This window comes from Spermophilus citellus (assembly GCF_964194105.1).
Source record: "Spermophilus citellus genome assembly, chromosome: 3".
In the NCBI taxonomy this organism is placed as follows: Eukaryota; Metazoa; Chordata; class Mammalia; order Rodentia; family Sciuridae; genus Spermophilus; species Spermophilus citellus.
Window position 1 is genome coordinate 148012483 of NC_138184.1, and position 16356 is coordinate 148028838.

Here is a 16356-nt window from a genome sequence, read left to right on the forward strand (position 1 = left end):
AGTCAGGGGCCATATATTTTCTCTCATATATTAAAGCTAGAGAGAAAAAGTGGAAAAAAGGTAGAGAGATCTCATGAAAACACAAGGGAGATTAGTAGAGTAGTAGTAGTGGATCAGGGGTAGGTAGGAGAGAGGAGAGAAGGGGAAGGGAAGGGAATGAAGAATGATACTGACCAAAACATATTGTTCTATTGCATGCACATATGAATAGGTAACAACAAATCCTACTACTGCATGTAATTACAATGCACCAATTTTCAAAAAGGCAATAAAGAGAATAAATCATAAATAAAGAATTAAAGGCCAGATAAAGCCCTGATTATGTAACTTGTATATTTGGTGACTGTGTATGACTGCAAAAGTATACAAATATATACACATTCTGCAGTGTCTAAGAAAACTTAGATGACAATGACTTACTGCCTAGTAATATTAAATAAAAGTCTAGAACTTTTATTTAATATTACTAAATAAAACTAGAAGAGACTGAAAATAATGTTCTGGGTAGTTCAAATTATAAATTTACAATGATAAAAATTAAAGCTGACACTTAAGTGCTTATAATATTAAATTCTATACTAGGCAATTTATATATAACATAGCTTAACAATTTATAAGTTTGGGATTAATAACCAAGAATGCATATATTTCAAGTCTCAACTTATCTCTGCCTGAGGGACACTGTGCAAGTCAAAGACTCACTTTTCTCATTTGTATAATAGAATTTTGTCACATCACAAAGTGGATGAGACAATTAAATAACACAAGTCAAAATTTTACACAGTATCACATGTAGGATGACCTAAATAAATATTAGATATTAAATATTAGGTGTTATTTTCTCATTAATATATCCATGGAAATTGTTTTGACTTACTTCTGAAGTTAAAGGCATACTAGCTTGAATAGCACTCAGGTTTGCCCTAGGATAGTATGGGACCATCAGATAAGCCATAGGATCAGACTAAGAAGCAAAACAGAGAAGGTGACTCCAGTTAAATATTGTTCAACATATTTTTATTACACACTGATTCTATAAGATAATTTTAGCTTATGTTAGAAGGAATGAATTACTGCTCTAAAACATGGAAACCAAAACTTAATATAAATATTAAGTCTATAAGAGATAAGCATAAGAACTTTACCTTACACAAAAACAGGAATATCAATGGCAGTAACCCAGAATCTTCTTTAACTTCTCTCCAAGCTCTGTGATAGGTAGCTGCCCTCTGAATCACCCTGGCTTCTGTGTCAACATCCACAGAATAGCCCTTGTATCAAGACAGAGACACTGGTAATACCAACATTTAAAATCCCACTCTAATTACAGATCACTCCCCTTAAACATAATAATTTTAAGTAAATCAGATTACATTTGATTTTCTATTCTAATTTTGTAAGTATTTTTTCTGCTTTGAATGCTATAATAATGAAAAGAAAAAATAATTCTACCTGTAGCTTACTATACACATTCTATTATGTGTAGCAACTAAGGCTAACTTAATAGTGTCACAAATCAATCACAAAGGAAATTAAGAAGTAGGAGCTTATGTTGGCAACATAGCAGAGATTTTGAAAGGAAATCTAAAAATAAAGCAGAATCTTAAAAGACTACTGGATAGATTGTAATAACTTCACAAAAAAAAAAGCAGTGAATCCCACTAAAGACAGATACTACTTACAAAAATGAAGGAAATTTAAAAGTCAAAATTAATTCTGGCAACCAAAATAAAAGAATCATCATCACGCCAGTCAACTTACATCCTTTATAAAATAAAAAGTGAGTTTTTTCTTTCCTGAAAAGTAACACCACTACTTCCCAACTTACAAAACTCCCACAAATCAGAACTTAAGCAATTACCTTTAAAAGAATTGTCTGCCCATTAACTTCAGAGCACACCAAAGGACGCTTGCTGCTAAGTTCCTTCATGGGCTCAGCATCAAGAATATCTCGTTCCAAGCTCATAGTAAGAAGACCACCAGAGTTCTAGGCACAAGTTTTTATTATAGTTGTAGAATTTAACCATGTCTAGTACTTTTAAATCATCAACATAGTTAGCTACGTGCTCTTAAATGGAATGAACATCCTCAACTCTACTAGAAAAACCAATAAAACAAAAATGTTGAAAATTTTTTGTATTTTTTCTGGTTTCTGACTTGAACTCCTACCCACAGTGTAATCATCATATAATAATCACTGTTACAGTTCTAGAACAGATACTACAGATGACTGGGATTAACCAGATAGGCTGCCAAGAAAACTTAATGTTTACTTAAAAAACCTCATGGTTTTCTGCAAAATACTAAAATAATGACAAAGTAGTTGTAGAATAGGAATGAGAAATCTGAAAATTATAACTACCATCAAATAATTCTAACACCTCTGCCTCTGTTTGAAGTCCTCAAAAGTGAAACTAGGTTTCAAATGTTTTAATCCCACAAGATATTTCTGCAATTTTTTAAAAGAATAAATTTTCACACCAAGATCTGACAGTTAATATTATAAATCACTTTACTGCTTTGTAGTTTTAGTAAAAAGGGTCAGAGGAGTATTTCCTAGTTAAGTTACATTAGTATATTTAAGTAATCCACAATACATATAATCGATCTACAAAGGAGTCCAGAGAATACTTCCCAGTTAAACATCTTAATATCATTAAAGCCTGTCATAAACCATGATTAAAACCTTTTATAATCTTCTACAATAAAGAAGATTAACATATTTTTAGAAATGAATTTTCATTTCATGGCATACATAAACACTCACCTACACAATATGAGACACTCTAGAGTTGCATAATTGCAGGTAAAACTCATCATTTTCATGTCTAGTCTGTAAAGACTTTATATTAATTGTTTAAGAAATTTTGATCTTATATGAGAATAAACTCATGTGTTTATACAAATATCCCTTTCAATGCTATATTTAAGCTTATGATGGAATTAAATGACAATTATAAAGAATAAATACAGTTGGCCCTCCATATCTATGTATTCCAAATCTGTGCAATCAACTGTGACTTGAAAATGTTTTTTAAAGTGTGTGTACTGAACATGTACAGACTTTTTTGTCATTATTCCCTAAACAATACACAGCATTTACACAGCATTTACACTGTACTAAAGATCATAAGTAATCTATGATGATTTAAAGTATACTGGAGGATACATGTAGGTTACATGCAAATACTAAGACATTTTATGTAAGGAATTTGAACATCTTGGATTTAGGATGGGATGGGGGGGTCCTAGAACCACTAAATACCAACTAACAACTATACCTCATCTAGTTCCTCATCCCTAACAGACAATAAAACACAAAGAGAGAACAGATTCTGCCCTGAGAGCCAGAATTCACCAATCCTTCTCCATACTGTCCAGGTCTAATGTTAATCTCCCAGCCTTTGAATTGGCCTGCCTAGAAAACAAAACCCACCTCAACAACTCTACCTTAACCTTCTTCTCTCAATTTTTTTTCCCCAACCTGCTCTAACTTGAAAATCACATTAGGTTTAAATTCCTCATGACTAACAGTATCCTGTTTTTATATAACTCTCAAAACTGCAGTTAAAATTTTGTTTTATCATTTCAAAAAAAAAAAAAAAACCCCACAAACAAGTGCCATACCATCTTCTGAATGAGAATGAAGAGAAAATAGAGAAAAAGATGTAAATGAACATAAAAATTCAAATCTGCACTGTGCAACTACTTAAGACAGTCTTGAGAAAAGGTGCTAATAATATTTTAAAATGTTCATCAGAAACATTTTTATAAAAAAGATATTATAAATTTAACACTGATATACAGTCTGAACATTATCACTTTTCTACACTCTCTGCAGAGTAGCAATTCTCAGGGGAAACAAAGCTTACCATGTATTTAAGTAATCCTATTTCAGGATAAAGCAGAGGCAGCTCAGGGAACCATTTCTGTGCCAAGCTATTCAGCTTCTCCTAAGTTAAAAATGTAATTTTTTATTGTAGATCAATACATATTTAATTGTTATGTGTTCCTTTTCAGGATAACACAGTATATCAGCATCAGTCTTTTTACATATCTAATAAGATATATGATCCTAATTTTGATTTCTATTTTTCAGAAATACCAAGCAAAAACCAAGTGATACCTTGAATCAAAATTACCACTTTACAAATAGAAGAAAAACTTAATTACCAATTTTATGCCTTGTATACATATAAGCCTAAGGTCAAAGTTCATACTCACTTCCAAACTAAAATGAAAATGTATAATACTATATCAACTTGAATAATAAACTGTCATTATTTCCTAACATATTAAGAACATGGTAGCATTTTAAAATAATGCATGTCTCATTTAGAAGAAAAAAAATTATAAAAGCCTGAGACAAAAAATAAATACATAGCTCTGCATCACTCACTCTGAAGCAAATGTGAAAACTAAAGATCCTTACAAAAGGAAAATCATGTCACATGCTTAAGAAAAACTTCTAAACTTTTGTAAATTTTATCAAAAGATTCATAAGGTGTTACATATAGTCAGATGAGTTTGGTAATTAAAGCATGACACTTAAAATGTCTATTATTTTATAGTACTATTTTATTTTCATAGCACTGTAAATTGACTTCTTCTCTATAATATGCCTCAGACATAAAGTACAATATTTTTTCCTTTTTAAAGAGAAAAGACACTGATAAATTCTTCTAAGGTAACAGTAATTAGGGGTAGAATGGATGACTTAAGATACAACTTTCTCAAAAAAACAGGTAGTTCCATGTTACATTCACCAAAAATAAAGAATGTTGTTCCATTAATGTTTACATTGAAACATTATGCTAAAGTGATGTTCATATAGGTTTATTTGAAGAAATTCTTATGCTTTATATTAAACAAAAAAAGATGCCTCTGTTTGTTTGTGTGTGTACTGTAATCTCAATTCTGAAAACAGAAAAAAAAAGGGTAAAAGGAAGTCAAAAGTTAATTGTGACTACTAACTAAGCTACCACTAGGTGAAAAAGTTATAAGTAATGTCTTTTCCTTTTTTATAATTTCCAGATTGGTATGGTCATGAATTATTCTTTCATAAATTAATTTCACTGGGGGTATAGCCCAGTGATAAAGAGCTTGCCAGAATGTATGAGGCCCTGGGTTTCATCCACAGCACTGTCAAAAGAAAAAAAGAAATAAATTTCTAAATTCATATAAACATTTTCATGCCAAGATAATACCTCTGGCCTTGTGATTACAGTCCATTTTATAGAATGAGTATTTTAATTCAATTTATAGAGCAAAATCTGATTTAAAATTTCAAAGAATCAAAGAATCAAAGACTTACATATTCCTCCCTTTCATGATAAATTTCCTGAAAGACACTGTTGCGCAACTGAGTAATTTCTTGTTTTATTTTTTCAATCTCAGATCCATCATGGTCATCAGACTTTAATCAGAAAGAAAAAATGGTTTTACAGGCTCAGTAAGCAGACTAAAATCAAGTGTTCCCATAAAATTAGTTCAACTTCTATGTAAATCATTCTGTGTGATATCTGTGCATCCTTCAGTACCTACCATCATAATACTTGTTAAAGTAAACTTAGTTCAGTTTATTCTAACACTGATTTTTTTCCAAAACCTACACGAAGAAACTATAAACAATAAAGATAAAAATCAATTACAGAGATTTTTTTGGCCTTTTAATTTGCTGTAGATTTTCTCAAAGATCAAGATGACTGGGGCTGAGGTTGTGGCTCAGTGGCAGAGCACTTGCCTACCATGTGTGAGGCACTGGGTTTGATTCTAAGGACTGCATATAAATAAATAATAAAACAAAGGTCCATCAACAGCTAAAAAAATATTTTTTTAAAAAAAAGATGACAAACTGCAGTCATAAAGTAAACGTGTTCAAACAGCAACTAAAACTGAATTACCTGTAATTGTTTTTTACATAAGACTTGGTTAAAAATACAACATGCCAAACTGTAAAAAACAACAGTCAATGTGTGAATAATCTACTACAGGAAAAATTATTCAGAACTCACAAACACTCTGTAAGACCCTAATGAAGTTTTAATTAAAAAGCCAACTTAAAAGATATATATGCTTTTAGGACTGGGATGGTGGCTCAATGGGAGTGCGCTCACCTAGCATGCATGAGGCACTGGGTTCGATCCTCAACACCATATAAAAACAACCTAATGTATCCACCCAAAACTAAAAGATACATAAATATTTTTTAAAAGATATATATGCTTTGGGCTGGAGTTGTGGCTCAATATTAGAGTGCTTGTCTAACATGCATGAGGCACTGGATTCAATCTCAGCACCACATAAAAATAAATTAATTAATTAATAAAACAAATAAATAAAGGTAGTGTGTGTCAGGGTTTTTAGCCCCCCGTCTCCTCCTGACCAGCGGGAAAAGCATGTCCCGACCAAGACGAGACAAGAAAGGTAAAGTTCTACTGGCCGCCCACACTCAGCACCCAGCCCTCCCTCCTGGGAGGACAATCAAACGTGCGAGGGAGAATAGTCAAAGCAGGATCTCATTTAATAAGGAAGTACACACAGCTTATATACTGCACAGGAGCCAATCAGAATAAAGGTCAGAGGGGTGGAGTAAATTCACGTGTACACCCATCCCATAGTCTGTAAGGGAAGGCACGAGCTGTCCAGAGGGTGGAAGAGTCCTGGACCTCTCCTGGAGGTGGTCCGCCTCCTCCGTCATGGCCCACAGCACCGCCTCCTGGCTAATCACCAGGAGCCCGTCCCAGCTGCATGTGTGGCCTCAAGAGAAGGAAGCAGGCAGCCATGCCCTACAAGTGTGTCCATCTACAACTAAAAAATATTGTTTAAAAAGATATATGTGCTTTAAAAATTATATATTTTTCTCCAAATGTTGAAAAATTAGACTGAAAAGGCCTACCTTCCCCACAGTCCAGAATAGGATAAAGCTGGAAAACTCTTAAACTGTGAAATTAGATCTAGAATAATTACCACTCCACTCCCAACTAAGTGTTCAGAAGATGAAAAGAGATGATCAAGTTTGATTAATTCATAATAGATTCCTTCTGTGAAAATATTAAATCCTCAAGAGAATACAGAGAATTGCCAGTTTACTCACAATGTTTCAAGCCTAAAGAGGTTAGTTGAGATTGAATACCCTAATCCCTCCATCTGTTTTCATATGAAAACAACTTAAAAAACTTGCATGGAGATATGAAAAATTGTGCTCTATATGTGTAATATGAATTATAATGCATTCTGCTGTCATATATAACAAATAAGAATAAAATTTTTTAAAATTTTTTTTGAAAAGGGGGGAAAGCATGGGGGTGGGTCTGATGATGTAGCCCAGTGGTAAAGCACCCCTGGGTTCAGTACCCAGGAGCAAAAAAGAAAACAAGCAAAGAAAAAGAAAGAAGTATTATGTCCAGTCATTTAAAGAAAAAAGAGTAAACAAAAGATACCATGATCTCAAAAATATACCTTTGGGGAAGTACCCTATTTATCACCTGTATGAAGTAGATTTTATACTACAACAAACAGTCTTAACAGTTCAAAGCAAAAAAGTCTTAAAAATTACTGCAAAATGTTCATGTTACTGAACACCAAGGAAGCCATGTAAAATGTTTTTAAAGAACATTTAAGAGGTAGAAATGTGATATGGTTGAGTGATAGAGCACTTGTCCAACATGCTGGGATTCAATACCCTGCATGGCAAAAAAAAAAAAAAAAAAGAATATAAAAACATTTACTTAAATGGGAGAATGTTTACACTGTTAATATAGTCTCAATTATTTATACACTCAGAAAAAAATCTAAAGTATATAAAACAAAACATAAATGTAATAGCTCTCTTATTTTAAAAAGTATATTTATGTACAACTTTTATGAATAAAGCTCTAGTAAAATGAGGTACAAACAGAGTTCAGTTAGAAGCAACTGTTTTTCCTTACTTCTTCCAAATTATTCTTTTCAACCAACTTCCATCTTAGTCGAGCTTTTAAGACTTTCAGTGTCTTCTTAATGGACAGCAAGTGATCCACACTGGGGCTCTTATTTAAACATTCAATAATCTGTTTTTTAAACTAAGAGAAAGAATTACCATATTTTCAAATACAACAGACAGTAATATTAACTGAACAGTTACTTACTGACCATTTATTATTTCTCCAAGATCTGACTACAACTGAAATACTCTGAAAATTCTATAATTTTCAACAAGACAATTCTACCAATTTCCTAATTATCCACACTTCAAGAAATCTCAGTTTCAGCACTAAAAGTAACAAAGTCAATACTTCAACTAAGACATACAATAAGACACACATTGTTAATATGGATGCAAACTGGGATATCTAGTGAGGATGTAAATTGAAATCATCTTTCCCAAAGTGGTTTGACTATATGTACCAAGTTTTAATAATTTTCATTCATTATAATGTGGGAATTAAAATTTTAGGAATCTGAGAGATTATAAAAATTATGGGCCAGGCATGATAGTGCACACCTGTAATCCCAGTGGCTCAGGAGGTTGAGTTCCAGGAGGATTGCAAGTTCAAAGTCAGTCTCTGCAACTTAGTGAGACCCTATCTCAAAATAAAAAATAAAAAGGGCTGAGGATGTGGCTCAGTGCTTAAGCATCTGTGGATTCAATCCCTGATACCAAAACAAAAAACAAACAAAAAAAAGTGTGTTGTTTTGTTTTGTGTGTTTTTTTAAGGCAGGAGAAAAAGTTACCTTAATGTCCAACATATATGATGAAAGGTTAGATAACATTATACTTCTATATAGGAATGATGATTTATCTACTCAAAATGACAGCACAAAAGAATCTTAATCATATGGGAAAATGCTCATAATATACTACTGAAACATAATAATAAGCATTCTGTGTATATTTTCTCTCCATTCAAAAAGGAAATAATATTAATCTTTCTCAAAGGACAAAAGAATTATAATTATGTTTTCAAGTACATAAGAAAATCAAAGCTATTAGACTTAATAAAAAAATGTATTTAGTCAGACACAGAGGCACACACCTGCAATCTCAGCTACTTGAGAGTCTTAGGCAGGAGGATAGCAAATTTGAGGCCAGCCTGGGAAACTTAGTAAGAACATATCAAAATAAAAATAAAAAGGGCTACAGATGTAGCTCAGTGGTACAGCAGCCCTAGGATCAATCCCCAGCTATTAAAAAAATACACACATACATATGTATGTGCATAAATCCATATATATGCATATATTTATATCAATAAAAATCATCATTCCCACTTTATAGTGAATTCAATTATATACCTTATAACTACAGCTATAGTTTTCCCAGCAATAATAATTTACTGACCCAATGAGAATTAAACTACTAGAGAAAAAATTAAATGTTAAAAAAAATCCAAAGCATCAATTTGGAAGAACATTAAGACAAAACAAAATCCAACCTCAGCACTGTTCCTGTACTTGGATTGTACTGTGGCAATGAGCCTTTCCTCTGAACGGATTTTCTGTAGTACTTGACTGTAAGTATTTAAAATGATCTCCTTATCTGCATCACCTTGCTCCTAAATAAAATCACATGTGGAATCACATATGAGAATAGCCAAAAATAGCTAAAATCTTCAATAATAATAAATAAAGTTCAAAATTACACCTTTAAATTACTATATTTATTTCAAACTACTTCTCAAGAACAATTTTTTCTAGATAGAACCTTGATATTAAAGACATTTAATGGAAAATTTTACCCCTATTACTCTATATATTATCCCCAAAGCTGTCTGGAATACAATGCTAAAGAAAATCAGGAATACTAACCTGCTAAATAAAGAAACAAACAATATAAAAAACTTCAACACTCATTGTAGAAATCATCTATTAACATCCACTTATATCATACCTGACAACACCAACCAAACCTATTTAACAAAAGGAAAATTCAGTTGTTCATAGAGTAAAAAAGAAATAAGTAAAATGAAAAGCATAATCACTAAGACTTTGGAAAGCAACTTGAACAACTAGTGAGCATCCTAATGAGAAATGTTAAGATTACAAAATACTCTTCTGGAATCAATATCAAAAGCAGTAGAAGATGGGATATAACTGAAATCAGAACCTGAATCAATGAAACTGAAACAAAAAGAATTTTTTAAAAAATCAACAAAATAGTTTGCTTGAAAACAAATAAAATTGATAAACCCTTAGCCAAGCTAACGAGGAAAAAGAGAAAAAAAGTCACTCTCATTATTAATTATTTTAGTAATTTACTAAAATTCTTGGTTAAAAAAAAGGAAATATCATGGATTGTGGTTTGTGGCTCAGTGGTACAGCACTTGTCTAGCATGTGTGAGGCTCTGGGTTCAATCCTCATCATCACATAAAAATAAATAAAATTTGATACAGGAATACATATTATACACAATAAAAAAGGGAATACTAATTAATCTGTGTGTCTACTTCCAAAGCTCTCCCAAATTTTTAGTTGTTTTTAGTTGAAGTCACTATATACAATAAACACAAGAATCAAATGATATAGAAAGCTGATCCACTCAGATGAAGAGATATTTCCTTGAATTAAATATTAGCTTTCAAAGTGTGAAATGTTCTATTAAAGTGAAAATACCACCCTACAGAAGAATAAGATTTTGCACTATATACAGATTACAACTTCAAGTGTTACTCTTTCAAACAGGACTATAAGAGGAAAGATCATATCAGTCTTAATACTTCCTAGTTAGCAAAAAAGCCATCTTAATAGTTAATACTTTCTGGGCTGGGGATGTGGCTCAAGCGGTAGTGTGCTCGCCTGGCATGCGTGCGGCCCGGGTTCGATCTTCAGCACCACATACAAAGATGTTGTATCCACCAAAAACTAAAAAATAAATATTAAAAATTCTCTCTCTGTCTCACCTCTCTCTTTAAAAAAAAGTAATTAAAAGTAATTTAAAAAAGTAAAAAAAAGTAATTAATAGTTAATACTTTCTAACTAACAAAAGAAAACACTGCTTCAAAGAAAGCAATAATAAAGAATATCAATACTCACAATCAGAGATATTTCCAGCTCTTTACAGACACATGACTCAGTCTTCTCTAGGATTTCATCAATATTACCAAGTGTTTCTTCAGAAATCAGTGATTCTTCCAAAGACAGATCAAAAACCTTATTTGCAAAAAAATAAAAAATAAATAAACTCAATTAATTAATTCAGTTAGGATTCATTTTACCTTTATACCTGAAAAAAAGCATTAGTAATGCCCTGAGTGATATAGGGGAAATAAGATTACAGAGGAAAAAAGAAAAGACTTACCCTCATAAAACACATGTACCAGAAAAGACAAGTTACATGCATATAGCATACCTAAAGAAAATTAGTGTTTAAGAAAGGTGAGAGGACAATACAGAGGAAAAGTAAGAGCAAAAGCAAACCTAAATGATGTTTGTTGTTTTTTGTTGTTGTTGGGTTTTGTTTTGTTTTGCTTTGCTTTTTTGACAATAATGAAAGGAGCAGTCTGACTAAAAGCTGATAAAGAACCTTGATCCTCAGGTAGCAAATTTAAACCTGACAGGGATGAGTAGACAATGTTAGCTTTTAAACAAAGGATATGATTAATGTATATGGATTCCCTCCCCCCCCCCATTTTATGCCACAAATGGCACTGAATAAGAGCTTTCTTTACCTTTAGAGTGCTCTGGAACCATGCTACAAGATGTTGCAGAGAAGCCTCAGTTTCACTCCTCACGTTGGTGAATTCCTGTCTTTTATCACACTTCCACTCATAAAATTTTTTAAGTATTTCTTCAGAATTTGTTCCTTCTTTGACCTGTCCATACACTGCTTCTAAAGAGGTTGATAAATCCTACAAAGAGAAATATTTCTGTTTATTAAAGATTATTTTCAGGCATAGAAGTGCACACCTGTAATTCTATTGACTCAGGAGGTGGGGACAGCAGGATCACAAGTCAAGGCCAGCCTCTGTAACTTAGCAAGACCTTGCCTCAAAAAAATATATATGTACAGGCCCAGAAACTTAGCTCAATGGTAAAGCATCCCTGAGTTTAATCCCAAGAACCAGAAAAAAATATATTAAAACTTATTAACTTCAAGTTAGGATTCAAGCACTGTATTGAACATAGGAGATGAAAAAACAGTATCTGAATCCCCATTCTTAAGAAGTTTATAAATAAAACTTAAGACTTATCAGATGAAAACACAGAACTATCTAAAAGGTGATTTTTGGACCATTTTTGAAGTAAAAGTCATATTAAGTCAATTCATTCAAACAGCAAGTTTTATATTCTTAGGGGTTTTTTATTGGTTGTTCAAAACATTACAAAGCTCTTGACATATCATATTTCATACATTTGATTCAAGTGGATATTCTTAGGTTTTTAACAAACTAGAAATTGGCCTCTATTTCCTGACTTTAAATAAGAGTAACAAATGTTTGTCCTGACATGGTGTTCCCAGTATATTGCTGGACAAAAATATATTATATATACACCAAAATATACAAATAATTCCAATTAAGTAAAAACATTAAGCATATATATGTACTTGAAAGCATTTTTAAAAGACTGGGGGGAAAGGAATTTTTTTAAAAAAGGGATTTCACCAAAATAGAAAAGAAACAAACGAGAAGGGGATCAAGAGGGAATAAGGACAGGAAGGCCTAGGGAAGTAATGGGAAACAAAATCCACTAAATTATGCTATGTACATATATGAACATACCCCAGTGATACCACTTACATACATATATATTTATAATGCACTAATTAAAATAATAATAGGAGGGAGACAGAGCAAGCAGATGAGGGAAGGAGAAAAGGAAGGGGAAGGAAAGGTAAAATGCTGGGAGATGTGATTTATCAAATTATGTCATGTGCATGTACAAATATGGCATAATGAATCAATTATTTATAATTAAAATGTACCAATAAAAACAAATAAAAAGTAAAGAAAAAAATAACGAATGGAAGAGACAAGGTAGTCTCAACTAGATAGCCAACACAATCTGCTGGCTCTCAAGGAATCAAACCCTATAAATGGTACAGAGACAAGAGAAAAGCTTAATAGTTTCCAAAAAAAACTTATCACAAAACTCTTTGAGAAATCCTCAAAAGACAATGGATGGTGCTTACCACTAAATGAATAGTTCTTTCAAGTGTAAGAAGATCTATATACCACAGCAAAAAATAACGTGTGGGAAAACAGAACTTCCTTCATGTACCCTACTCTCTCTCTTTCCTTGGGCAGAAAAACAGCAGCACCAGCAAGAGGCAATGGGGTTATAGCACATAAGGACACAGATGAGGCAAAAACTGATAACCAGGAGAGCTAGGTTGGCCAGCCCCTGAGCATTCTTTTTCCTTCCCATTTCTCCTAAATACATGGGAGCATTTATGTCCAAGTGGTAGCCCCCAACAGAGGCTGAGGTAAAGGAACAGGGACAGATATAGAACACAATTTTTCACATGTATAATAAGAATTGTGATGCATTCCACTGTCATGTATTTAAAAAATAAAAGCAATTAAAAAAGAAAAAAATAAAATTAAATGAATTGGGAAAAAAAGGGAACTGGGAGGAATGCTGATTAAGACCATCTAGAAGAGAAGCAGATAGGCAATAGCTACACCCTAACTGCAACACCAGAAGTTCTACACCACAAAAAAACAACCCCATTCTATTCCCTGAAGGCATCAGAAATCTTTAAAAATTATAGTATAGGATGTCACTCTTACTCTGCCTCTCTACCATGTTATCCCATACCTACACAACATACAGAGCTAAGGCAGTTCTAGTCTCAAGGAAATATGTAATCTTAAAGACAGGTAAAAGGGAAGATGAAATGTGTGAAATACACAAGTTCTTGGAGAGAAGTATAACAATAAGCCACCTTATAAAAGAAGAAAAATCAGTAACAGATTCCCAGATAATAAGAACTCAAAATAAGCATAACAAATAACAAAAGAAAGAATACTGGAAATACAACCTGGTACTTATAAATAATAAGCAACGAAAGATAATGGGTATGAATGGAACCAATTTAAAATAAAAAACACAATGGACTAGAAAAATGACAGAAGACATACAATTAGAGAACCTACTGGTGAGACAGATAGTTAAATCAAGGATACCTCCAAAAAGCCCCTAAAAGGGATAAAAAGAAAAAACTGCATTAACAGTTACAATATGCAGAGGATAAAAGAAGTTTAAATATCCACGTAATAGAAGATCTGGGATGAAAGAAAAATTCACGAGGTGGGGTAAAGGAAAAAAAACAGCTGCAGTAATTTCTTAAATATATATCAAAGATTTCCTAGAATTAAAGAAAGATAAGAATTCAAAACTGAACTGACCTGAATTATATCAAAACTTAAACATGTTATAGTGTAATTTAGTAACAGTCAAGAGAAAATTTTAAAGCTTTCAGAGGGACAAAAAGTCAAAGAACTGATAAATTACAAAACTCAGATAATAATAGATTATCATTATCAAAGTTCCATAGAGAAAAATGGCCGTTGGATCTAATAATTTTATAGCCAGTTAAATAATTATTTATGAGAGACAGAAACATGATATCTTTAAACATTTAATACCTCATAAAGTCAACTACACAAAAATGTCTCTGAAAGCACAAGGAAAATATCCTAATATCTTGAAAAAGTCCAAAGACACCAAATAACACCTAAGAAATAATGAGAAAGTAACTTCAAATTTTATTTGATTGAACTATCAAACACAGTATTCATAACTTGTGACTATAATCCTAATCAACAATATTGGTTGTTTTGCTAGTTGCTTTAGGGAATGAGACAGAAAGGGGGACATCAAAGACAGGGGAGATCTTAAGTATTAGGGATAGAAGTGAGACAAAAAGGAAAAAAGAAATCATGATACAGATACAAAAATAAGATCATGGAAATAAGTTCTAAACAAACAGTAATTAGATATGTAAGTCAACTAAGTTACCAATCAAAAGATAAATTTCTAAGTTGAAGTCTTTTAAGAATTGATCATGAGTGCATTAGCTAAGAGGTAGTTCAAAAACTGGATACAAAGAAAAAAAGAAAAAATATATAAAGTAATTATTAACCAAAAATAAAAGTGGGATGGGAATTTTAAAAGGAAACAAGATTTTATACCAAAATGTGATAAGTGAAAAAATAAGATTACATAGTGGTTAAAAAGAAAAGTTTAAAATATAATTGTGAATATTTTAATGTCCAGTGTGTTTGTGCGTGTGTGTGTGTGTATCCCTCTAGTTCCTTCAGGTGTTCAAAGTACATACATACCAAAAAGTAAGTAAGGATAAGGATTAAAGCTTAAGATGATATACAGTTATGCATTATTTAACATTTCAGTCAGTAAAATCACATATACAACAGTGGTTCTATATGACCGCAATTGAACTGAACAATTTATATCACCTAGTGATGCCATAGTTATCATGATGCATTACTGACATGTTAGTGGTGATACTGGTGTAAACAAACCTACTGCACTGGCAGTTGTATAAAAGTATATAACACATAAAAATTATGTATAGTACATATTTGAAAATTATAATGAAAGATTGTTACTAGTTAATGTATTTAATAGTCTAAGGAATCTTTTTTGTTATTTTAAGAGTATACTACTTCTACTTATTAAAAAAAAGTTAACTCTTGATTTTTATTTTAAAGGCAGCACATCTCCCTACAAGATTAAGATATTGGATAAAATTCAAGGGACTCATCTTCGACTGAAGCACTCCTGACCTGACTGGTGATTAATAAACATACCAAGAGAATATGGCTGCACAAATGCCAGAATCTGATCAGATAAAACAGTTTAGGGAATTCCTTGGAACATACAATAAACTTACAGAAACCTGCTTTTTGGACTGTGTAAAAGACTTTACAACAAGTAAAACCTGAAGAGATCACCTGTTCAGAACATTGCTTACAGAAATATTTAAAAATGACACAAAGAATATCCATGAGATTTCAAGAATATCATATTCAGCAGAATGAAGCCCTGGCAGCCAAAGCTTGACTCCTTGGTCAACCACGATAGAGAGAAATCCTGATGGATGGACTTTCAATGAAAGATTGCCAACAGCTGTTGCACTGGAAATTAGGATTTATATGACGGAATCCCCTGTTAAACCACCTGTCATGACTCTTTGGCAGTGAAAACCAATGAAGAAACATCATCACTGTTCACCAAGAATAATTAAAATAAAAGATCTTATTGTTCAGAGAAAATACTAAGATACATTTGTTGAGGCCTTAAGATTCTGCAGCTTGGTCACACTTGATTAGAAAAATAAACCACTGTTTCTTCCATTGTGACTATTAATTTTAAAGCAAAATATGTGTCCAATCATGTATGAGATAGAA

General features: G+C 32.2%; 1 protein-coding gene and 1 pseudogene across 2 annotated transcripts in view; one reads left to right on the top strand and one right to left on the bottom strand.

Moving 5' to 3' along the window:
* Positions 1 to 16356, bottom strand: part of STK31 (serine/threonine kinase 31) — a gene marked incomplete at both ends in the record, with an annotated part of 83265 nt that overhangs the window by 25279 nt on the left and 41630 nt on the right. The window contains 9 exons of the mRNA XM_081283282.1: positions 878 to 964; positions 1146 to 1271; positions 1862 to 1987; positions 3873 to 3953; positions 5315 to 5416; positions 7932 to 8063; positions 9417 to 9536; positions 11015 to 11131; positions 11650 to 11829. Coding sequence (XP_081139408.1) covers positions 878 to 964; positions 1146 to 1271; positions 1862 to 1987; positions 3873 to 3953; positions 5315 to 5416; positions 7932 to 8063; positions 9417 to 9536; positions 11015 to 11131; positions 11650 to 11829 — 1071 coding nt within the window. The remainder of the gene's footprint in view (positions 1 to 877; positions 965 to 1145; positions 1272 to 1861; positions 1988 to 3872; positions 3954 to 5314; positions 5417 to 7931; positions 8064 to 9416; positions 9537 to 11014; positions 11132 to 11649; positions 11830 to 16356) is intronic.
* LOC308643872 (mitochondrial import inner membrane translocase subunit Tim9-like) lies at positions 15760 to 16030 on the top strand (annotated as a pseudogene). Its single transcript has one exon. The product of its transcript is annotated as a mitochondrial import inner membrane translocase subunit Tim9-like (transcript).